At 32.7% G+C, this 27,028-nt stretch overlaps 1 protein-coding gene across 13 annotated transcripts in view; it reads left to right on the top strand.

The window, feature by feature from the left end:
- The window catches only part of LOC116343235 (syntaxin-binding protein 5), a 107,286-nt gene that overhangs the window by 67,728 nt on the left and 12,530 nt on the right, over window positions 1-27,028 (top strand). For 7 of the 13 annotated variants that reach the window (XM_031771186.1, XM_031771182.1, XM_031771181.1 and 4 more), the window contains 6 exons: window positions 4,879-5,713; window positions 25,516-25,641; window positions 25,796-25,918; window positions 26,052-26,183; window positions 26,365-26,571; window positions 26,688-26,796. In XM_031771186.1, the coding sequence (XP_031627046.1) occupies window positions 4,879-5,713; window positions 25,516-25,641; window positions 25,796-25,918; window positions 26,052-26,183; window positions 26,365-26,571; window positions 26,688-26,796 (1,532 nt within the window). Of the gene's footprint in view, window positions 1-4,878; window positions 5,714-14,317; window positions 14,613-16,152; window positions 16,201-17,162; window positions 17,181-25,515; window positions 25,642-25,795; window positions 25,919-26,051; window positions 26,184-26,364; window positions 26,572-26,687; window positions 26,797-27,028 lie in introns of all 13 variants that reach the window. The other 6 variants (XM_031771188.1, XM_031771191.1, XM_031771189.1 and 3 more) reach the window with 6 other exon arrangements.

The raw sequence follows: 27,028 nt of genomic DNA, 5'->3' as shown, positions 1-27,028 counted from the left end.
TTGGAGTGAATTGAAACGTTTGAAGTAAAGTAAGAGAGAATACAAAATGATAAATGATGTTGAAATTAAATGAATCAAGCTCGAAAGAGGGTCGACATTCCAGAAATAAAAACACTCACACACACACACACCAAAAGAGAGACAGAAAGAATCAGACAAGGCAAACAAAATACAGATTCAATCTCTCTGTCTCTCTCCGGTTTTTTTTATCATTCATTACACAATCTACTCCCATTCCATTTCCTTAACACTCAGCGACAACTCAATGAAATTGAATGTGAAACGTTATGTGTTGTGCCTTGTGCGTGTTTTTACCATGTGCGCGACATTTGTTTTTCCTCAAACATCAATCGTAATGAAAATGAGAAATTATACACGTTCGTTTGCTGCAAAACTAAGATGTTCTATGTACACATTGAATGTGTTGAGACATAAGCAAATACAAATGTGAATTGTGTATGAAACCACATTTTGTGATCAGATTGAATGCAAGAGCATGAAAAATGAAAGGCGAACACACAATGCACTCACACACACACCGAACATACAATAGAATGAATGCGAAAAGCAGAAGCACAACAACTGAATGAAAATAATAACAAATCGAATTGAAAATTGTTTGACTTGATGAAATTCAACGAGATTGAACGATGCACAGAATATAATTGAATATAATCAGATAGAGTGCGGTGTAATTGTGTACATACAAAAGCAGTTTTTGTATTGCATATAGAGAAAATGGCATTTTTTTCCATCACCAAGCACAAGGATTTGCAAAAGTGTAATATCTAATGCGTTCAATTCGCCATTGACAACAATAGCGCGCACTATATGGAAAGCAAGAACGCATCCTATTGTATTTCATTTTTGCAGTCTCATATTTACTTCACAATTTTCTCTATATTCCGTTTAATTCTTATCTTCTTTCGTTTTGCATCATGCCATTTTGTCACACTTCTTCAATGTTTTGAAAACATAAAAGCATCATTATAATTTTATTAGCATTGTGCATAACCAGTGTCGTTCAGCGCCTGTGACCGTCCGTGAAAGCGTCAAATAAAATGTTGAAAAGCGAAAAAGCTTAACTGCATGAAAACCCGAAATGAATATATAACATAACAACCACAGCAACAACGATAACCAGAATTTGTACGAACAAAAAATAAATAAATAAATTACACAATGAATATGCTGGCACACTTTGGAGGCCAACCACTTATTGCGAACGGGCATTGAAAACAGTCGACGCCACACAAACAAATGTACGCGAGAAAAAAAAAATTATGTACAGCGCCTAAATGAAAATATTCAAGTGGGATGAACTTAGTTGGAGTGTGTCTGAATTAGATTGAACATTTGAGCAACCGCATACCGCCTGGGTTACAAAATTTTAAACGAAGCACGGCGGTGCTTGTGTTTGGCCCAACACATACACAAACACAAAAATAATCCCAATAAAAAGCTTAGCGAAATTCATGCATATTTTAAATGCACGAATAGACACCGCTTATGCATAAAATGGTTTTAAAGCGCGATTTTATTGAGTCTCGCAAAACAAATCTTCTCAAATCGAATATGATATCACACTGTGCTTGGCTCGTATAAAACTTTTTGGCAAAACACAAAGTATACATGGCCATAAAAAAATTGCGTTTCACTTTGGCCATTGAGTGTGGACAAGCGGTTAAGATGTCGTGCGCTTATTTGTGGCATCGCGGTTAAATTTCTATATATAATTCCCCATCTCTATTCTTTTCTCGCTCCCTCTCGCTCTCTTCCCTTCTCACAGTCGAAGGAATGCAGCAAATAACCATTTAAATGCAAGAAATGATGTGAAAACTAAGCGGACACACACAATTAATACAAACTCATTTATTATTCCGAATGAATTGCGCTGTTGCTGCAAGCTACGCAGCGAAAAATAGTTTATATTTTAAATGGAATATAAAAAGACAAGGCGAAAAGGGAAAAAAATAAACTTGAAGATGCGGGTAATAACTTATTATTAATAACGGAAATGAACTAGCGAAACAATGCATTTCATAAAACAAATTAGCGCACATTAGCTTCGTACATTGTGTGGCGTTGGTATTTTAAATCTACACAACTAAGCACAACCAGTTTTAGGGAATTTTCTTATTCTTCCATCTCGTTTAATCCAACAAAATACACACACACACAAAATATGAAATGAATATAATGTGGAAACTAAGCAGCAACCAAATGTGCGCACATAAACAATTCCAATGGAATCTCATTACAGTAATGTTGAAAACATTATGGCGTCCGTGTCTGCTTGCTCTTTTTTTGCTTCATTTTTCGTTCCACCAATTTTTTCGGGCAGTTGAAATAATATTCATTCGAACTTTCAATTCCATTTCCTCGTCTGGTTCACCTTAAACAAGTACGTGGCATTCTTACGCTACGTTCATGATTGTGCCATTTTTTATTTTGATATCGCATTTTAATGATGCGAATTACCTTCAATTTCTTTTTCATACCGTACACAATTTATCAGGACGAATTGAAGCAAACAAATATTTACTTCTTCGGCAAAGCGAATAGATACCAAGTGGATATACAAATTATGAAGAATCTGAGACAGCTACTTTTCCATCCAGAAAGAATTATGACAATAATTTGTAATCAAAGTTGAATTTGATCCACGTCATTTGTTTTTTGTTTATCATTTTATATCTTTTTAACCGTCATTTATGTAATCGCATCCAAACTTTTTCAGCGTATTATATAACGCAACGGTGAATAAAACATATCCCAATTTGAAATTCGCAACTTTGCCCGTGAAGTGGATATCTTGCTGCGAATAAAAACGAGAAACGTAAAATGCTCAATGCCAAATTGGAAACTAAATATTCTGCATCGAAATATTCGCAATTGATATTTTCAACCAGCACCATTCATCCATTTAAAACAGTAGCTGTCTATTCGTCTTTCGCTTTTTCTATCTGTCTTTTGGTATCGCCATTGCATGTTTCAATTTGCACAGTACGTGTGCACAACAAGTTTATGCGCAACTCGATTCACATGGTAGTTTACACGTTTGCATCGCTGACTACTTTATCAGTATCGTGCTAATTAACTTCCATCGCGCGTCATCATATCACAATAAATGCCAGTGCAAGGATACCTTGGAAAAATTTCTCGTCCGTTTTTGCTTTGTTCTTTGTATAAGATGCTGGCTAAAATGAAACTATTGGCGTGGAGCAGCTAGAGAATATCGAGCTTGTTCAAACATAAATTCCTTATGGATTTATGCGTTTGATATTTCAAACGTGCACTTGGTTTGCACAAAGCAGTTCATTGCATGACGAACTTTTTTTTTTCTTCAAAATCCCCGTTGGCTGCTAATGTTTACAAAGAGCGCACTTTTGACTCTATCTCTCTCCCTTCTCTTTCCGAACTGTCCAATCGGTATTTCGCATCTCTTTACATGAACTAATCATTTTTTTTTGTTCGTTTCCATTTAACGGGAGCGTAGCCGTGGTAACGGTTTTAATTAAGATACGTCTTTTTTTCTCTCATTTTGTGGCCAATATCATGACAGAAGAAAAAAGAAAATAAGTTCGATTGCTGCTCTCACATTGAAAACCCCAATCATTTCTCATCATTCAATTTTTTCGTGCTGTGCTTAGGTAAAGATGCTTCGAGGAAGACTTGTTCAAACAAAAATCATTATCTATAAGTTATAAATGATTTGACTGGCTTTTATCTCTTATTCTTGAATTCGAACAAAGTTTTTGCCGCATTTCATTTTTCATCATATCAAAAAGATTGTCGAATTTTTTTTTTCTCTCTCGTTTTTATCCAGTTCTTGTCCAGTAATAGTTTTCCGAACGGCACGTCAGGTACTGCACACAAAGACGCTATATTTTATTCATGATGCTATCATTTTGGTCAGACAAGAGAAAAAAAAAAGTAAATGGAGTTCTATTTTTGTTGTCAGTTTTCAGAAAATGTGCGCTGCTTTTCAGAGTTTGTCTTATTGTTCGATTTTCAACAATTTAACACTCATCAATGATGTCCCATTCCATGGCGTATACATTCTCACAAATGCCATGTTAAATTTTATTGAAATATTCTACTTTGGATAATTGAAATGATGATTTTATAGAACTTCCCCGAAACGATTTGAACGCGATAATTAATTGGGAAATTTACTTTTTTCCACAGTTTTTTTAGCGTTAAATGTAATTTTGGCATGTAATAAATATCAAAAGTGAAAAACTTTGTTCATTAGCAATAATATTGCTAATTAGTATGAGTGAGAGTGTATTTTCTGGCATGACAGTATCATCATCAAATTTTGAACGATACTCTTTCGAGCAACATTTTTTTTCACACAAAAAATTCCAATTAAAATACAAGTTCAGGTTAAAATCGATGGAAAAAATTGGTATTGATTATAGAAATAATATTATTCGTTAGTAATAATAAAATCCAATCACATTGTCTCCATTACCATTAAAGAAACAAAAAAGAAATGAAGAAAATCGATACATACTGTTCTCTATATAAAAATATGTACAAAGTACTTAGGCGTACGTATAAGTTTCAATTAAGCTATTTTCATCTCAAACTGACAAGAGAGTATAGGCATAAAATACATGTGACATATGGATTTGTCATTGAAAACATGTCTTGTAAATACATACATTTAACATTCTGAACAGATATTTTAGGCATATGTTTCCAAGCGCATTTGTTCAGTTGATGTATTGGAATGTTTGTTATATTTCAATTCAATTCGAAATGGTGTATCTATTCACATCAACCAACCATTTTGAACATGAAATGATGAGTCAAGTTAAACAAAAATTAATTCTAAATGGCATACCCCATCTTTGTATGTGTTATTAGAGTGTGCCAGATTTTTCAAGCAGTCCTACAAAAACCGTACAGTTTATGCCATCAATAATACCACCGTCGCCGGTTGAGCCAGTGGTCTGTGGTAGTGGTGGCGTAATGCCACGTTCAGCATCACCGGCTGTTGAAGAGGCACAAGAAGCGTTGAGCCCAAACGAAGATGACGACGAGGAGAGTAAAAAAATGGCACAATCACGCCGAAAATCATCGATTTGGAAAAAAGCTTTAAATATAAAGAAACGTATCAGCAAAGTGAATATGGCATTTAGCGAGGATGTGTCTCGTTTTGGACCAACCGAAGGAACACCATTGTCACCAATTGAAGTATCACCAACCACGGTCGAATATGCGACCGGTTATGCACTGTCCAATACCAGTGGCTCGAGCGAACTCGACAATATTGAACGGTCAATTGTTCAAAATTTGGCCGAATTGAATGCAAATTCGGATGCTGAAGAGCGTTCCGATAACGATGATAGTGACACGGTAACGGAACGTCGATCATCTGTCGATCCAGATGGTGAATGGAAAAAACGAATTATGTCACAGCCACAATGTTTACAAACGCGCCGTTCCGATGTATCCGATGAAATAATTATGAAAGTATCGGCGGCCAATTTTGAAGGGGCACGTCAATCTCGACCATCTGATTTACCACTGTTTGATGACAACGGGCGTCCAATTCCACCGCCGCGTGCCCATTCGAATCGTAGCCAACGCTTGTTATCGGTGCCAAATATCAAATATAATCGGTCAATTAGCGAAAATCCACGAACTAAATCAAGAAAAGAACCAATTTCAATCGCAGCAAATCTTATGAGACGTTTCAGTAAGTATTTACTTCGTAACGGCATCGACTAACCGATCCAATTACTCTACTAGTTATTCTCCCACCCCCTCTCTCCGAATAAATAAATAATTTTACGTTAACGTTTATTTCGGTTAATATTTTTTCCGTTTATTCGCTGATATTATATTATATCTACTTACGTTTATAGCCTGGCTAACCCAGTTATTCGATTTAATGTATATTTTTTATACAAAACTATCGATAAAAAAAACGCACACAAACACAAATTAAATATTCACAATTAACAACGTTTTCATCACCATACATGTTTTTTTCTCTCTATCTCTCTATTTCGAGGCGATATATATATAGTATATACATAACAAGTGAAAAGTCTCGTTTTTCCTTCCCCATGTTTTTCGTTATATTTCTTTGTATATTCGTCATTTATCATCGCTTCATGGGTTGTGGGTTCTACTCAACGTTTTCGTCTTGTTTAATTACGAACTGAAATGACAAGAAATCGCAAACACTGTACGAAAATCATCAATCTACACATCGAATTTAAGACAGTTACACAATATATACTCTCTATTCAGCAAATGCAAAAGATATCCACCAACAACTAATCAAAACAACAAAATAATTTATTTAATTATAATTCATGCTTCGTAGACAATTGAGTTTTTTTTTTCGAATCTCTCTCAAACGAACTAAAAGCAAAGGGACATTTTTTTAGTCAGCCCGATTTTGGCTTGATATTTTATTAGATTTCACTTAGAGTTTTAAAGAACTTGTGATGGTTATTGAATACCACATTTTCATTTGTGTAATTAAAACTTTGTGCGTTTAACCAGACAAGAAACATCACAGGTTCTTTGCATATAAATCAGTAAGAAGCACATTCGATTTAACATTTTCAAAATTTAATTCCGATTTTTCTCAATTTTAAATTAAAAACCAAATTTTTTACTCTAAATTTATTTTTAGCTTGATCAAAACGATTTTGATGGAGTTTTTCGTAGAATTTCGTAGATTCATTTTAATTCTAAAGTGGTTTCGAATTTTTTTCCATATAACAATTTTACATTATTAAGTGTGTTTTAGACTGGGTCATGCATTTTATCTCAATAACACGTTTTTTTTTTTAAGAAAATAAATTTAACTTAAATTCGACATTTGAATTATGTGGAACGTTACTTGCTTGGAAAATTTGGCATAATTTCGATTGAACAATTTTTGATTTTTAAATCTTTAATTTATTTTCCGTTTTTTCTTGAAATTACACCCTATTTATGAGAGTAGATTCTAAGGAATTCAGCTTCCACATCACGATTCAGATTTTGAATAAATCACCGATTTTATGTAATTTACAAAAATCAATGATAAACAAAAAAAAACATTATATTTTGTAACTAAATTTACAACAGCTGCCTGATGCGGCAATGTATTTAACCGAATATTTTTTTAACAATATTAATACAAATATTATACATATAGATTAGATATTAGCGAGTAGATTTAAAGATATTTTCAAAGAAAATCTAGAACATTTGGGATGTTCGATGACATTTTCTCTGTGTGAAGTAAAATTGGTAAAAAAATGCGTCATCAGCTTAGAAGCTGTGCCATTTAGTGCATTTAGCCGAATGGAATTGGTATTAGATACAGAAAATTAGCAAATTCGAAATTTAAATTAAACAAAATTAATTTAATCTGTATTTAACAGATAATGTAGACCAAAGCACTTAAAATTCATTATGAATTTGGTTAATGCAGAGAAAATTGTTTCATTGTATTTCCAATTTCGAACACTTTTTTTAATACACTTTTTGACTTATTTGTGTTGTTTTTCATTTACATCGAAAACAATTCAAAGAACATACTATTTCAGTTTGGAAAATGTTTACTATCTTAATTCCAAAGATGTACTTCTCAAGTGTATAATGGCGAATGAAGAGCCAACTCTTATCATCAAAGAGATCTCTCACTTTTAAAAGGTTAACACGGCAAACTGCTTTTAATTCACTTCGTTTTTTTAATGCTCAAACAATAAAGTTTTCATGCGATCAGCTCCAGAACCGCCTCAATCAAAGAAAGTTAAAAGTCATGGCTTAACTTTTTTTATGCTCTTTCGTAAGAATGTAATTTCTTAGTACCACCTAAATTGGAATGATTTCTTTTTAACGATGGTTTCAACTTATTTTTTTCTTGGCCCTTTTTATTATCTCACATTTAATTAGCACAAAATCGATTTTGAAATTGTATATGATTTGAATGTCCTCCACTCCGCCTTTTACATTGTTTAACCCGCAGCGCTACGAATATATATATATTTTAATGCTCTTTGCTTTATTTTATTACTGTTTTCTCTTCAAATTGCACAAATTTTAATCCTCTATTCCATAGAGTATGCAAATCGCTGCTGTCTACTTTTAAAATTGATCTGCACTTTGAAGAGATAATAATTACGAATGATATAAAAGCACACAGATTTGTTTTATTGATTTTCCTCTACCTCTGGGATTTTTTTTAAATTGCTATTTTGAAGCTGTTTCTCCTCCCCCCGTCCCGCTCGAGAAGCAATTAAATTTGCGGCATTTGACGGTATAAAATGACATGAATTCAAAAACATCAACAAAAGCATTGAAAATTCAACACCTTTTTTTGAAAATAAATTGAAAAGTGAAATGAATTATTATTGTACAGTCGAGAAAAAAAGGTTATATGATATATCTCAAAACGATCACTACGTGAGCTACAACTAAATAGAGAAAGAGAGAAAACGAACAGCCCATTGCCAACAATAGCAGCAGCACTTACAGTAAACAATGAAAAATACATTTTATAGCTGCAGAACATATCCACATAACAATGGGTGGAAGTTGTCATATTTAATGAGTAAAATGTATTTCAAACGAGTACGAAGCGCGCGCGTGCACATACTTTCTGATCATTGCCAATGGTATGCGAACATTTCGCGCAACATTGTAATATGGAATACTGTATGCAATGCATGTAATCCCATTTTGGGATAGACTATAGAATATATCGCGTTGAATCGCACACAGAAACTGTAATTGTTCAGTTTTTTTTTTGTTCCTCTTCGTAGGTAATGTTCAGTATCCGAGATGTCTGCATCCGAGTTTTAACATTGATTTTAATTTTTAACATTCCTTTGCATAGCAATTCTATGCACGGTAAAACCACCATTACATATCTTTTAAAGGCAATTAGTCGAAATAACGCGCAACGAACTTTCAACAATTTACTGTTTTTGACCGTTCCAGCATATAAAATGAACAATGATGTTCTTTTTGTATGATTAATTATAGAATTTCTCTCGTTAAGACTATGTTCGCGTGGTGTTTTTCTTTTCGTTTTCATTCTCCGTATAATTATCCAATGAGCTAATACCCAATATAAAGGAAATATTTTCATACTAATGAATTGATGGTTGATATAGTTGCGTTCATTGCATACCTTGAATTCGAACAATCGGACATGAAAGCCATTTCGCTAATTTATTTAATCGGCATTTAAATCATAGACTTCCATCATTATATATTCACAACTTGGCTGCCGATAGATGTACAAAGGGTAATAAAGAGGGAAACACACACACGCACGCACACACACACAAGAACAAGATGGAATGAAATCAAATTAAAATATTTTAGATTTGATTGAATCACTAATTTAATATTAAGCTGTTGCAGGCTAATTACAATCCACAGAGCGAAAGATATGTGCTTATGTGGTTGATATCTGCCTTTGTTTGGTCATAATCGTTCCAGTAGAATGGTTTTGATAACTATTCTTGAAATGTGAGAAGATATGAAGCATATATTGAATTGGTATGCGTATCAAAATTATTAGCCATCATCAAATAGCTTCACCACAAGAGTAACAATGGAATTTAGAAAATAATTCACATCAGCTTTTGACTTAGAATCACCATTCGGTGGTGATATAAATATAGATATATGAATGCCGATTTAATAAACGAGTAAACTTAGATACTAAAATGTACTTGTATAATTGATGTGGTAAAGCCGATTTACTGGAATTTAATTCAAATGCAACCGATGGATACAGTGTGAATCAGAGAAGAATCTTCTTTATTTATATTACTCAACCTAATTACTGTGCTCACTGAAGAATGGAACAATTTTAGTATACTTGTAACGGACTGAACGTTCATATAGGTATACATCTCCATGCAATGTAACCAACATTTGTTTGCGTTGAATTATGGTTGAGCATTGTATTTAGCACATATCACTCACTGTTCTGACAAGTCGAGTGGTCAAATCATCATTTCGAGTATTCCATCCGAAACACCACTCACGGCAAAATTTTGCGCTTACAACAAAAATGAACGAGAAAAACTGTACGACTCGTATATTTTATTATTAATCTTCTTAGCTGTAGAGTGCGTTACATTGTACCAGTGCTACATCGAATTCCAATAGGAATTTTCATCACGATGTATTTTTTTAAGCAAAAGCTTTACCAGAAATGAACAGAATAATAAATATTTATTAAATTCAAATAAATCCGATTGATCTAAATAATGGCATAGAATCAAATCTTTGCATCGCAGCTCTGTTTGATGTACGAATGATTGCATCAAACCCCACCGTGACATTTATAATTTGAATTGTGCAAAATTTATCAACATTGTGTCGGCTGCACATGTCCAAATAAATGATAATACATGAATTATGGAATAATAGTAATTAATGTAATTAAACACTATATTCCAAGCATTCAAATGGCATGATCCGTTAAGTGTGTGCTCCAACAAACAATACGATTTGTGTGCGATAAGCTGAAAGGCATCGAATTCATATCAAAATCTGTTTTATTAAATACTTATTCATGACATCGATTTTAATTTCATATTCCGGCATTCGTGCACGAATACCATTTTCCCTTGAACTCATACGTTTGCTCAACAGTGTGACAGGGTCAAATATAAATATATATATATGTGTATAAGAAAGACATCGTCGAATAAATATGTTTATAATGCCAAAATGAACTTTAATAGCATTTCGTTATTGCACTTGTTGGTTACCATTTGAATGCATGCGTTTTTTTATCCGGTCTGTGTGTGCATTAAGTGATAAAAGGCAATAAGTTTTATAATACCATAAAAAAGCTCTTCTTGAAAATAGAAAACTTGATGTTAACATTTAACCCATCAGATTATGCAGTGCAGCATCACTGTTGGTTAATGGAAACATTTCACCCATTCTCTCAACGTTTTTCCTTTTTGCCATCATTTCGTCTACAGTGTAATTTAAAACTCGGGGATATCGTACACGCGAATTTCAACGAATTCAAGTAGTTTCACTTTTGGCTGTATGGTTGTATTCAAATGGCATTTTAGATTCCATCCATCAAGTGTAATATAATATTTGATTTCAAATCTAATCATTGAAATCAGACCAAACATTTGGCCGTATACATTTTCACGATGATTATATAATTTCATTGGAAAACGCAGTAATCCAAAACCATCAAATAGTGTGTGCTGTGCATACACGAGATATATGAACATTTTCAATTCTTTTGTTGTTGTGAATCATTTCAACAGTCGAGTTCTGTATTTGGGGTAGACAAGTTAAGCGATATGTATTGTATTTCCAACGTGAAAATGGCTTGATTTATACAAACTCATGCAATTTTTTGGTTACCCTTTCATTTTGTTGAGAATTTTGCCCTTTCCTGGCGGTTCAAAATCGATTTTTAAATTATAATTTTTGTTTGATGCATTTTAATCATTATTTTATGTATTCTTCTTTTTTTTTCATTTATTTTTCGGCAAATATTTCATGTTTGAATTTCATCGACATGGTCATGACATGGTTCGATATACGAACCGCTAAAATGTGTGAATTATTCGATTCGCCCGCCATGGATAATTACAAATGAATGCTCGCTGTCCATCTCTACATATATCCAAATCAAAATGAATTCCATCGAATATTAAATGAATACAAAAACACACACATACACATCCATACGCACACAACGCAACAATCATCATGATGCTGTATTCTCGTTTCGGCAAAAAAAAATGAAACAAAATGTAATTGATAACAATGATGAAATAAAATCTATGAAATGGCGATATAATGTATGTATAAAAAGCAGGATTCGGAATCCGATTTGGATGATCAAAATTGCCTAAAATCATTGTTTGGAGAATTTTTTGGTAAATAAATGTGATTTGTTCCGCCCATTGTTTTTATTCCATTTGATTTCATTTGATAGAAAGACATTTAATTTAGTTGATTTTTATCGCTATTCGAATACAAACAACCGAGCAAAAGCGACAAAGGCGCACGAATTTGAAAGAAATATTTTTTTTTTGTTACTTATTACGTTTTGCCAAAAGACCATGAATTGGCCAGGCTCTATACATCCGCGTACGTATAAATTGAAAATCCAAATAAAACGAAGATGAAAAAAAAACAGAAATAATGTTGATTTTCATCTTCCGAATTCGGTTGATTGAAACGGTAATTTGAACATGCAGATGATGTTTATCGTCTAATGACTTTCACGCGACACACAAAATTCAATTCGTGGATGTTTATAATTTTGAATCAATCTATTTCTATTCGTTCGTTCGTTCGTCCTTGACGCTTTAAAAATAGACGCTAACATTGTAAATGCAATCATTTGAGATTAACAAATAATGAATATTTCACATCCATGGTTACCCGAACATAGAATGGATAGATGTGATTTAACAATGTGATGATAACAAAACGGAATGGAATATCTTTAAAACAAAAGAAAACTTAAAATGCGATTAACTGCCGATTCTCTCCTGCTTGAACTAACTCAACAAAACAGATGGAAAATGTCTCGATTTTCATTTGGCTGAACATCAATACACATATACACTCTCACACACACATCCCCATAACAAAATCATAATTACCGTGATTACGCAATGCAATTCTAAGTAAAATGTTCCTGCTTGAAGTTGCTCACATTTATTGCTTTGATTCATTCGTCGGCTGCAAAACGAGAGAATGTTGCCATTAATGTTGTAGGTGTAGTGTTGATTAGACTCTGACTACTATATATTTAGTAGCGCATTAACATTTTCTAGTTACATATATTTTGTATTGGCCTTTGTAGTGCCGTAGACAAATATTACAAATCAATCTCTCTCTATATATATTTCTCTCTGTTTGAGATTGATCGAATTCAATATTGTGAATTGATCAATTGCTTAGTAATTTATTTGTGTCTTAATTACACTAACTACTGTTTTCATGTTGAAAATGTTTGAATTACATTTGATGAACAATTCATAGACTAATGAAAGATGAGCTGTAGAGCTACGGCTGCTCTATTGCTGTAACTATAGATGATGTTTTTTTTTTTTTTTTTCAAATTGAAACTCTTAACTAATGGAAAATTGCAATAGATAACATAATTTTTCATTCACATTAATACTGCGGTATATAGTTGAATAAAAACAAATTAACGAATGAATTAGATAGAATAGAATAGAAATAGATTGAATATATTTAGAGCTAGTTTTAATTCAATACGTAAATTCGTGTATTGATTTGCTTGCTTCAATATCAGATCAAAATAATATTTAGAAAATGGTCCAAACAAATACAACATGAACAAAACAAAATTTATATCAATTTATATGCAAATACATTTTCACAATCAAAACGAATAATACTAAATCCTAACGCCATACAACATTTATATCTTATATCCATACACATTCTGAGACCTACTACTATATACAAACGATTGCTATTATTAAATGTTTTGCTTTTTCATTTTTATTGCTGAATAAGGATGTCTCGAACTCCTTTTCACTTTTTTGTGTTATTATTATTTTGTCACACACACACACATACATACACATTTTGAATTCGAAAGTCATTTTATGTGGCATTTTCCGTTCTCTTCTTCATATTTCTTATGCTTTCCTATAGAAAATTGACTGAAAACGCAAAAAAAGACAACAAAAAAAAGAAATCTCATGACAAATACGGACTAAACAAAACTTAAAATGTTGGTTGAACTATCTTGAAACTTTTCAGTTTATTTTTTTTACGTTTATGGTTGGCCAATCGAGGGAAAAGATCTATTTTGTTTACGGTTATCAGTTTGAATTATTGAATTTTATGTTTTGAGAGTACGTTGAAATGGTTGAAAATTTGAGGAAAAATACACACATATATTTGGTTTTTTTGTGTTCAACTCAAGCATACGTGACACGTACACATAGCATGAGGAACCAAAACCGTACACACAGTGATATACATACATAAAAAAAAACAAATTATATCGAAAACCACCTGTGTTATTTGATATAGCTGTCTGAAAAAGCACTATTTCTTTGAATAGGAGAAAATAATACGCTTGCAACCTATTGAATAGATAAAAAAAAATGAGAAAATAAAATCCCGAAAATATGTTAAGCACGCAAAAAAAATAAACACTGACATATTTTCCCAAATTATTATCAAATTACGCTACTTGCTACTGTCTGATGTGACTGATGGAATACCACCACCCACCACCACCGTCTCTACACCAATCAATCAACTTATGTGATTTGAATGCGAAATGTCTGCGTCCAATTAGATGAACGGATTATGCGGAGGACCATCGTCAGGTACTGTGTCGTCGATACCGAGCTTACAGGAACGTACAAATAGCGCAACGGCAACCGGTAGTCCAATAAGACGTGGTGTGATCACCGCACAATATACGATGTCATCATCATCGGACTCGATGCGAAAATCACGTTCACAAGGTGGGAAGAAATTACAAAAATGCCTATCTACCGCATCATACGGGGAAGATATGTCTATCAGTCGGCCACAGATGACGCCATTGTCCCATAGTCTTCTAATGACGAGACAATATTGCAGTTTTGGTAGTACCACGTCTCAATTTAATTAGCAAAACAACAACAACAAAAAACATTTACATTTATGGTTTTTACGTTTTTGATTATCAACAAACTTTTTCTTTACAAAACAAAACAATTTTTTATATGTATAATGCATTGGATATTTTGCGTTCAATTGTTGGATTACTTTATTTTTTACCAAACAGATTTTACTTTTCGATCGTATAATTTGGTTACGTCCATGTTTATCTATCATATTTTGTCGATTTTTTTAATTTAATTTCTGACCATTCATTGAACAACACCAAAATACAAAAAACAAGAAACAAAAAGAATTTGATCACCAAATATCTGTCTGTCTCATCTCGTCTGTTTTTTTTTGTCACTTGCGACGTATAGTTATGTGTGCTGTTCATTTATGCATTTTTAATATGATATATATTATTGAATTACAATTGTATTTGTTGTAACGCATCATCACATTTTCAAAACACACAACATTCAATTCATGTGTCACATGTTCATACACGACGTTTGCTAGTTTCAATATGTGTTACACAAATCGACGAGGAAGAGGTTAACAAATGTTGAAATTCACACGTGAACAACAGAAATAACCGATTTGCATTTGTTACCTCGTCGACATCGCCGCCGCCACCGCTGTCATCGATGACGTATCACAATTTCATGTCACAGAAATTCAACATGTTCACATGATATGGATATTCATAAATAACAAACTGTAATTGATTTCAAACGATAATTGCGTATATGTGACATTATTCGATTTGTTTCATTAGTGTAATGCAACAAAAAAAGAGATGGGTATCATCTGAATAAATGTATTCCAATTAATGTGGGCATTTTCCTCTCACGTTTAAACGTTCAATTAAATGTAATGCCATCGCAATGCGATTACATTTGGTCGAATTGACTTGATTCAATTCATTAATTGCATTTCACATGCAGTCCAAATATTATTTCTTCTTATAAATAGACGATTTCATTGGAAAATGTGTGAAAGTGTCTTGTACTTCAAAGACTGACTATCCATTTGGTTTCCATGTGCAAACCATTCGGAATACCAATCAACTGAGATATGCTCGAATAACAGCAATTGTCATTACCATCTGCTCTATCTTTCCGCTTTTTCTCTAATTGAATAAATTAAAAGTTTGCAATGTGCACAAAAGAGTCAACGTTCCTCACAGCACACATACATATTTTCTCATCATATCCATATCCCGTGTGTGTTATGATCAAGTCATATTTGGTATAAAAACACCTTCCAATTTTTTGTCTCTCTATTTCGAAACATATGCGTGGTTTTTTTTGGCATAGATGAACATTTTCATCGGTTATTGCAAACCTCGAAATTCGATTTGAATTTTTTTTTTAATTTGCCCAATGTTTTCCCAGTGTTTTTATGCCAAACAAAACAAATAAAAATCGAAAAGTGAAATAGAAAAAACAAAAACCAACAGAAAACCCCAATAAATTGCCAAAGTTAACGCAAACAAAGACTAAAATTGCTATTTGTTATTTTTCGTGACCATCAATATAGGTACACAAAACGCTCAAAAGCATTTGGATATCGACAACATACACACGAGTATGGAATTTTCTCTTAAAAACCCCAACAAAAAGTACATTAGACCTTACAATTTTCTTATTCATTTAGATACAGTTTTTCGAAATAGAAAAAAATCAGAATATTCTTGTTACATTCATACATAGCTTGTTTATATAATACAAAACATTCATTTTTTGAACTGTGAACCTCCCCCATCACCGCAATTATCTGTAAATCCAGAGTTCCTTTTTTAGAATTATGTATTGAAAAGTCCCACACCACAGACACAAACAAGCCAATGTACAATCAATCCACTTTTATCGTAGCCACATCCCGAGAAATGTATCGCTCTATTCTCACTCTCACACATACACACACACATAACCACCTATTGAGTTTTATGTATTGTTGAAACGAAAAAAAAAAAAAAACTCGTCCATTTCTTTTTTGTAATCCGTATAAATTGTGTGTTATTGTCAGTTCAAAATCTCAGTAGTTATAGTCGTATTCCAAGTCTTAGATCGAACGATTGGTGTATGTGTTCATTTCTTACTCCATATTTTGAAGCGACATTGTTAAATTAACAGTTGTCGTCACCCAAATTCAATCGTTTTAGATAGCTAATCATCATTTCCCCATATATACCAAAATCGACTTTTTGTTTCTTACATCAAAATCGAAATGATCACATGTCATCTTCACACTCATTCAACGAATAAATTCAATGGCATTGGCTTTTATTTTGGATTCGATTTTCTTTTAAGTTGAACCGTTTTTTTTTATTTCGTTGTTTGCTTTTTATATTTTTACCAATCCGGACTACATATTGTACTATAATATTAATTGCAAAATCATTTTTCTTTTATCTTTTATTTGTAACCGAAAAAAAAACAAACACAAATTCACATATGGCTTCCATTTTGATTCAAAACAAACCAAAAAAACCAAATCCCTTCGAAACAAATAACAATTGGATTCGTTAAAAAAATATGATATTTTAGACCGAGGTCCATCGATAGGTAAAAATCATGAATACATTTTATCCCTCTCTCATTCACTACACTATGACACAAACATTTCCAACAACAAAAAATCTACCATTTACAATATAGAAAATTTGAGTCAAATTATCGTGTTTTTTACACTCTCTGTTCCTATCTCTCTCTCTCTCTCTCTTTTTTATTTGAACTCAGCGAATGTAAATCATTCTCACTGAATTTTTTTGCATCCGAAGATGCTCAACCTTTTTTTAGTCTCTATATATTTATAGAAGTTGTAATCATTTTTTTTACGGTAGTTCTTATACTATTTATCATTGTAGATCAAAATCCTGTAGTGTTTGTGTCTCGTCTCTTAATTATCTTGTTTCGAGCGAAAAAAAAATCTCTTTACTCCTTCTCTTTTTTGTTTCTTTATTTCGTTATACATAAGCTTAGAGTATAGAATACATGTAATAATTATTAGAGAACTAGAAATCAGTGCTTTCATTCTAGTTTCCGATTAAATTTTACACACACTGAATGGAAAGAAAAAACAACGTCAAACAATTACGGAATTTTCTGTCGAACCATATGAATTGGTTATGCTGGTTGGAAACGATATCGGAATATAAAATTGAACGCTTCCGTGACATACAAATGATTTGAGCAATCAGTTAGAGTGTCTTTTGCTTTCAAATATTCATCAATGACACACATATACCATGCAAACAAATGATGTGTTTTTTTCAACACCAAATCTATAAATTCATTCGTCAACATCCGAATGGACGCTTCATTATCTCGCTTTCAGTTTTTCTCACTCTATTTTTATGCTGTTTCCGATTTTATTTCCACCGTCGATTTGGTCAAATCCGTTTCAAGTGACCCGGAAAAGTATTTCATAACTACATCGGCTAACACTCTCTTCACTTCAACAAATATTTTATATATTATATCGAATGCAGTTTCCATGTTTCAATTCCGGTGCACTGTCAAATGTGTGTTGCTAGTCCAGTTGACCGATTCAGCCGTAGAAATATGGCAAACCAATTGTAGAAAAAGAAGAAAAAAAAGTGACCGAAAGATAAAAGGGAAAAAATATTATCACCATTTCTCGTTGTCAATTGCCTTTAAATCTTGCACTTGTTCAGTACGCTTTTTTTCTTCTTATTTTACTCGTTGTGTTTGTTTGCAGTTCTTTCTAACTGCCCACACATACACACACAAACAGTTACTATTAGTTTCTACCGCACTCAATTTTTAAATTCAACTCACACAATTTCTTCGGTATCTCAAACTAACATCTGTACTGCAGTACGTAACACCGTAACCACATAACACAAATAAAGGTCTGCGGTCATTTCATTCCATTTGATGGTTCGTTTTCTGTCTTACAATGTCACCGATTGATGCATTTTGTGTGTGTGGATAAAAAAAGCCAAAAGCATCAATTTACTCTGTATATTTCAAAGATTTTATGTGTCATTCAAATGTCCATGGAAAATCCCGAATAAGCGCAAAGTTTTGCGAAATTATGTTAGTACAACATCTTTCATCTCTCTCTCTATCTCGTTCAATTCACCATACAGATTTGTTGTACGCTTTGCATTTTTTCCTCTCTTTTCAAACAAGTTGTCCAATTTCAACAATGTGGATAAATGATGACCAATGTGTGTGTCTGTCTCATTTTCTGTTTACGTCTCACATATTCCGTTCTATACTCGTAGATTGTGTGTCACCTTTTTTTTACAAAAAAATCAAACATTGTACAAACAATTTCTCTCTACTAGATATAATCATAATAATGTAGAATTAGTTAACTGTATTTCTCGTTGAGTCGAATATCGTAGATAAGAAAAAAGTTTATCAGCACTGTGTAGTTTGTTGAATAGATAAATTAAAAATGGAAATTCACCAAAATGATTTTGTGTCACATACACATACACTCTTTTATAACAACTTAAAATAAAAAAAGCCCGTAATGTAGTCAATTCACAATTGAAAATTTGTGTAAAATAGTTACATTTATAGTTTTGCTTTGAGTAAGTAGATGCATTAAATATTCGAAAAACATTGAAATAAATGAAAGCTCTAAATTATGGCCACAAACCGTATGACAATAAACATTGGTTCCATTTGTGCGTTCAAACACAATTTGACTATTTCTAACCACTTTGACCTGTGTCCATTTCATCTAATTTATGCGAAACACCATCATTTGATAGTGAATATGTACAATTCGTTCTCCGGCTCCATAAGCTCAAATTAAATTTTGCTCGGCACGAAACCAGCGTGCATAAAACACAATTAGACACATCCCAATCTCCATTAATTGTCACCCAAAGGCGTAAATATATGAACGACTTTTTTTTTTCAAATCCAACATGAACATGTAAATAATATGCTCGCCCGTAGCACGTCACACCACATCGAAAATGCGAGAAGAAAAAAAGCATTGCCCTCTCATTTTGATGTTACAAACACAAACGATGTGTGCATACAACATCGAGATTTGTGCAAAAACGCACACAAATCATGCAAATTATATATCCATTATACGAGTGTCTATAGTCGATAGTTGTAACGATGCGCAAATATTGTTTTTTCCATTTTGTGGGTGTGAACGAAAATGGTTCGCTGACCATTCTCCATATATGACCCATGCAAACACCACCGAAAGTTGTATTGAAGTGTTAAAATATTCAAAGCGATTTTTGCCATCCAGTTTGTAACACCTGCCTCATGTATTTCAATCAAATGCTTTTGACTGATTGATCAATTATGAAACACATGCGGTGATCAAATAAAAAGGGTCAACATTTCAATTCATTCTTTTTAGGCCCGCATATTTTACAATTTAAATCAAAAACCTTATTCAATTTGATCGATATTACGATGTGATTTGATAAAAATACAAGCTCAAATGTCACGATTTCGATGACAATTGTTTTGGGTAGTGTCATTTGCGCGAGAAAAAAAGGAATAAAATGTTGTCATGACATTGACACAATGGAATTGGTCAAACGAAGTCAATGAACAGATTTTTCCAGAAATCCAAAAACGCACTGAACCAATCAGTTTAACTAACTCTCATTTTTTCTGCTCTCAAATTGTTTGGTCCTTGATAAACTTGTTATTTCTATATCATTTGTGACGAGACTAAATTCTAATTTCACGCTCGTATGCACACGGTGCTTAGATGCATTTCTCACTCGATTCGGGTCTATCGAATACGAATTCAAATAAGACTATAAGACCCAATAAGTAAGTTCCATTCGAAATCAGAGGACAACAATAGCAGAAGTAAACATCAGAATCGCAAACTTTGATTGTGATTCGTCTCTCTCTCGCTTTTACGTGAAAAATCTTTATGTGTTTAACTCCAAATTCCATATGTCGTCGTGTTGTATTCATCTTTGTTCTTCTTTATATTATTCTGTATTTTTGTTATCATCATGTCAACGTTCGATACGGTTCTGTCTGTTTTTATTAACATGCTGAGCCCGAGTCTTTGTCCGTGTCAATCATCTTTCTTCATATTCACACTGTAATCTACCTGAATTCCTTTTATATCATTGATATATAAGATTTTGTGTTTCTCTCTCTCAACATCTATATTTTTGTTGGTTTTTTGTTTTCGTTTTGTTTTTTGTTCGTGTCTTTTTTCATTTGTTTGGTTGTCGTTTACAATTTCATTTCAGTTCTTTCTCGTTTTTTGTTTCATTGTAGAGACGTCTTATATTCTTCCCAACTGTGATGTGGTACTATCTAAAACTATATATAACTTTATATATATACATATGACAAACAAGCGTAAACAATATAAAATCTGTAAAAAGAAAAAAATCTTTGTGGAAATGTTAGCTTATATACACTTACACACTTTCTCACACCGAACTTTTTTTTTCACTTTCTCTCAATCTCGACGAACATTTGCAGAGAAGAAGAAAAAAGCTCTTTCTCTCAAATACACTGCTATTGGCATTTGAACAAATGAAAACTTGATTGAGTACCATACTTTTGTGTAAAAGTTTTTCTTTTTTGTTGGCAGAAATCTGCATTCGTACATTTATTCACAATGTTTGATGTATTTGTCGAATTGTCGAATTAATTCGTAACAAGATGTTTTCCATCGATGTATATACCATTCTGTGTGTCCATTCTATTGTGATCAATGCAATTGCATTTCGATGTTGATTTTCTATGGAAAATATCTTGTGAATTTTTTTTTTACTTTTTTGCTTGCCGTTTTACATATTTTCATATTGAACAAAAAAATCAATTTTAAAATTCAATAAATTGTAATAAATCCATTGTACAAATGCCAATACAATATGAATAACGATTTGTAGAATAAAAAAAAGAAACAATTTTCTGTACTTAGCAATGCTACACTGAGACTGTAATGTATTTTAGTTAATGTAACTTTATGTATATTTTTAACGTGAGGTGTATTCGCGCTCCCACACGTTTATTTTTCTTTTCTGTGTAATTATACTCACGTGCACAATTATTTAGTTGGAGTCATGCGATTGAAGCGAACAGTTATTTTGTGTGTGTGTGTCGAAATCGAAACAATTTTCCATTGAATGAATATTTAAAAATTATTTAGGATATAGATAGTACATGCATGCATACATGCTGCACAATTGCAAACAGCAAAGATCTGGTCGAAAAATTTCCCTATTGTGTGATAAAAACCAATGTTCAATTGAAAATGATTCCCATTGCAAACGAAACGTTTCCGGAATTTCGAAATGATAACACATGACATCATGGCATTTTCACCAAACTGGGTCAAAAACTTCGGCTGATTTTTGCTGATGTTTTATTTTAAAATAACTGAATTGAAATATAAATACTGCTTCACTTGGTTTTTGTTTTGTTTTATGTAATCGTTGATTTTAATATTATTGTATTATACTGTTTAAGCATATGATGAAAAAAATTAACAACGAGCACTCACTAAATTAAGCATTGAAACCAATGATTCAACCTAAATGTTTGCCCACTCACACACTCACCCGAAAAATGTGATTCACAATGAATCGGTCGAGAGAGCACTCGTTGTTTCATCTATTTATTAATTAGAATGCATATGCGCACAAAACTAATTACATTCACATCAATTTACTCATTGAGATGCCACCAAAATCACCGCAAAAATCAGCGATTGCATAAAATGTGCAATCAATAATGTTCGAATAAATTTTCTGCGGGTGATATTCTCAACATGTATTTAAAAACCGTTTAAACATATATTCAATTGCATTTTAATCAAAGGCTGGCTTTTTTTCCACGCTATTTATTGAATGGCTGGAACAAAAAATCGCCAGTGGCTAATCAACCGGATGTAATTGAAAATAAAAAGAAACAAGAAACTAATTGGTTATACAAAAAACAAATTCAAAAATGCGCTCGATTCAATTAGTTTCCGATTTTTTCAATTTCCGCCCAATCACCAGCAGCACACATTCTTTTCCGGCAATTTTCCAATTTCAAGTTTACACAGAAAAAAAAAACAAATATTATTTACAAGCATCTTGCTATTAGTCGAACAACCGTCCCCAGTGTGCATTAAACTGAAATGAGAGAAACTGTGCATATTAATTTCTTTCTCCATTGATTGATGCTTGTGATTGAACGGCGCTTGGGATAAACTGAAGCATCATCATTTCTAACAACGACATTTAACTAACTACACTTCTTTTTCGTTCGCCGCTTCTGAATAAATGTTTGCTGAGTATGATTTGTTGCAATAGCAAAAATTAATTGACATTTTTGAGAAGAAAAAAATCATCATCTGATGATGTAACCTTCAACTGGAACGTTACAGTTCAACATCAACGAAAAAAAAGAGTCCATTTTAAATAATGAGCAATTTGTTCATGCTCGTTTGATTGACTCGAGCAATTATCCTTGACTAATCACTGCACATTCAATGTATTGCAAATGCGATGTGGGCGAAAGGTCGAATCAAAGGAGGCTCGATGTAGACACTGCAAACACATTTAATGGTGGATGGAAGGAAACAAGGATTTTAAATTGAAACCAATCGATATATATATATATATGGTTTTTTTCTCTGTGGCTTTAAACCATCCAGTTTGACCACTCGAAGTATGACCAGGTTAAATATTCTGGAAAATTGTTGGCCAATGAATACATTATGTGCTTGCTGCGCAATGATTAAAATATTGATTGATATATGCACTCGGTTTATATTTTTTTTATACAAAACCACACAGATATATATAATAATTATAACGAAGTCAATTTGTAATTGTAATTAGTTGCACAAGCATTTCATTTTGAAGTGAAATTTTTGAGCTCAAACCAATCGAATGAACATTTGTTAACCGCACGGACTTTTTTTAGATCTTTAACCTAGATTTTTTTTTATGTAGTGTTTGATTTAGATCGCAATATATTCCATACAATCTAAATTGTTGTGTAAAAAATATATATATATGTATTATCTCCTAATCTTTCTCTCTATCTCGGAACATTTTAATTAAATAAATTATTTCTCCGTACAAAGTACAACAAATAAGTAAAAGAAATTGAAACTGTCTTCGAATAAAAAAAAATCGAAATAATCGAAGAAAATGCTAGACAGAAAATTCTCTAACTAACCAAAACATACTTCTAATACTCTATCCGTATGTATAATGCAATGTCCACTTTCTATATTATAGAAAAAATACACTAGCATCTTTCCAATGTGTAACTTCCAGCATCCTTTCATATACACTATAAATTGTATGTTTGTATGAAATCGCCATCTATTACGATCTAAATGGTAATCGTTCAAGTAATTAGTTCTTCTTCCCGTCTGTCTTAAATCTCCCTCTCTTTTGCCATCACAGTCTTTTTTGTCGAATGTCATCTAAACGTGAACCCGTCTTCTTCTTCTTCTTTCGTCCAACAACACAAACACACACATCAAATCAAATTATAACAAAAATAAACTTTTGACTAAGCAAAATCAAAGAGCCTATTTGTATATGCAAACAAAATGCTTCTTTTAAATTACGCTTATTATTCGTGATGTCTATACCTCTATCTAAATCTATCGCTCTATAACCCATTTGTTGTGTGCATTTTTTTCTTTTATTTTTCTGTGTTATTCATTTTAATTACCAACATTATTCGGTGTGCCCGTTGTTTCTCGTTTCTGTTGTGTATGCGCTCTCTTTTCTATTTATATTTCATTTTCGTATTTGTTGTGTTGGTGTGTTCTTTTTTTTCTCTCTCTCTCTAACTCTGTGCAATAAATCTTCTGTAAGATCTCTCTTCTATCTATTCTATGTTCCATATTAAATCGTTTTAACCTTTCATTTCATGCAAAATCGAATTTTCACATAAACCTAATTCGTATAATCCTCTTTTCTATCTCTATCTGTCTTTCTGTGTATATCGTCACAAAATCCTCCTCTTTCATAATGCAAAACAAAAGAACCAAACTTCACCGCCGATCTGAAGGATATAAATGTTAATTTCCCCATTGACGCTTTTGAATTAAACTAATACAATGCATGATTAGACGTGAAGTGATTGATTATCATTCATTTTCCCGAAACAATCGAGGTTCTTAACCGAAAATATTCAATATGCGCCAAAAATATATGTATATTTTTGCCATTTCAATTCGAACATAATCACAAAATATAAAACCCTTATCTTACATAAATTAAACCTTGAAAAAATGCTAAATTCTAATATTGGTCCTTCGAACGATGAAATTCGGCATTGTAAGATCTCCAACATTTTCCGCGCATTTTGATAAATGAATTTACATTCGAATTCGTACAATGGAAATTTGCTCTCATTGAAATCAATATCTTGGGAATTCAATCATCAATCACTTCACCGTCAATACACTGTACACATCAAATAGTTTCTTTTCTCACACTTTTTTCCTTCTTCTCTCTCTCTCTATGCTTCTTTCGTCTTGCTTTTCATAATATTCCATTTTTCCATTTCAAAATAATAATAATTCATGATTCAAACATTAAAAAATGAATATTTTTTTCTCCCTTCGATTATTTTCGCGTTCGGAGAAAAAAATATATACATTTATTTGAGAAAAGCTCAATAATAAAAAGTGTATAAGAATATTATTTTTTTTTATTGATCATATCATCATGCAAATTTATTTTGCTTCGATTGGATTATATAAGCAACATTAACACCACTAACAGCAAAAAAACAGTAAAAACGTAGATTCTTTTCGCGCACCAACAAAAATACAAACAAACCAACCAGTTATCCTATAACAACCATTTCATTTGATGTCTAATCTGTGTATTTATATTTTTTTCTGCGTTTTTGCGATTTGCTCAACTCAAATCACATTAATTCCATACAATGGGCCGTGTAGACAAATTGGATACGTCGTTTTCGCGGTCACGTTCATCATCAATGTCAAGTCTGGAAAATATCAGCACCGAATCAGTGACATGCTTAACTTTTGCCGATAGTTATACTAAGAAAAGTGGTAAGTACGACGGCATGGACACACTTGAAATTATTCGAATTTTACGAAGTGTTCATGTTCAGCAGCAAATGTTACGTGCTGATTATTTTCGCTGCTTTAAGAGCTTCTTTTATTCGTAAATAATTCATTGCGATTCGTATTTTTCTTTTATTAGATCCATCCACCTTATTGCCAACGTTATGGGTTGGCACAAGCCTTGGGTCAGTTTTAACCATATCGATAACGTTACCTGATGCTGACGTACGTAAAACACAACCGGTTATTCCAACGATTATGGGTATGATTGAACACATTTAAAATGGCAAATGAATTATTTGTTAACACCAAAAACAAATTCAAATTACTTACGAACACCGATTTTAATGAGCTTTTGAAAACTTTTCTCGGGTATCGCTTTTCGTTTGGTGCAGGCGGTTCATTGTTTCGCTTGAAGGGTTCGATTTTATCAATGTCATTTTTGGATTGTAATGGTGCGCTTATCCCATACTCGTATGAACCATGGAAGGATGAAAATCGTGGCGGTGATGCGAGCCGAAGAGATCGTAATGATATCATAATTTTATTTTGAATATCTTTGCCATGTCGGTTTTCATTTTATTTTATGCGATAATCGATTCATACGATCAATTTAATTTTCAAATTTATCGCAATGAGAGATGAAGACCCAAACACACACACATTTCGAATGCAAATCGGTAATTTGATTGTCGCATTTTTGCACAGGTACACCAACCAAACAAGGCAGCAATCGAATGAGTCCAACACTTGGAGCTGGCAGTAGCACTGATTCGTTCAGCGACCGACAATTTATAGCGATTACGAGCGAGAAAACGGCCCGCGTTATTGCATTACCTAGTCAAAATTGTGTTTATCGCCAACAAATCGCTGATACCGATTACGTTGTCAAAGCGGAAATTATTAGTTTAAAAGGTACAGACACGCACTACTATTTTACATTCTGAAAAAAGTGCAAACAAGACACTTTTTGTTCTTTCTCCATTTCGATTGCGATTCATCCATCCATCTTTTCCGTTTTTTGCATGCAGATAGCGTTTGTCTGATTTGCTATATTTCAACGGGACATTTGATAGCATACAGTTTGCCGAGCTTGCGACAACTTATGGACGTCGATTTTCTGCCATTGGCCGATCTCAGGTACTTTTTTGCTTACTCAACACAATTACGTATAATAGATCCTTTTTAATGTTCGTTTTCGTCAAAACAAAAAAAAAACTAACACGAATTTTTGTTAGAATTTTTCTTGCATAAATCCTGTCTTCTTTACACACAATTTCTTTTCGATTTTATTTTAAATATATGCGCGATTTATGATGAATTCACATTTTTTATCCAATTGAGTTCTATTTTACTCTCTCTATTCGCTCGC

Source organism: Contarinia nasturtii, unplaced genomic scaffold (genome assembly GCF_009176525.2).
Source record: "Contarinia nasturtii isolate CC-2019 unplaced genomic scaffold, AAFC_CNas_1.1 Cnas_scaffold_993, whole genome shotgun sequence".
Lineage (NCBI taxonomy): Eukaryota > Metazoa > Arthropoda > Insecta > Diptera > Cecidomyiidae > Contarinia > Contarinia nasturtii.
This window is presented reverse-complemented; position numbering and strand designations above follow the sequence as displayed.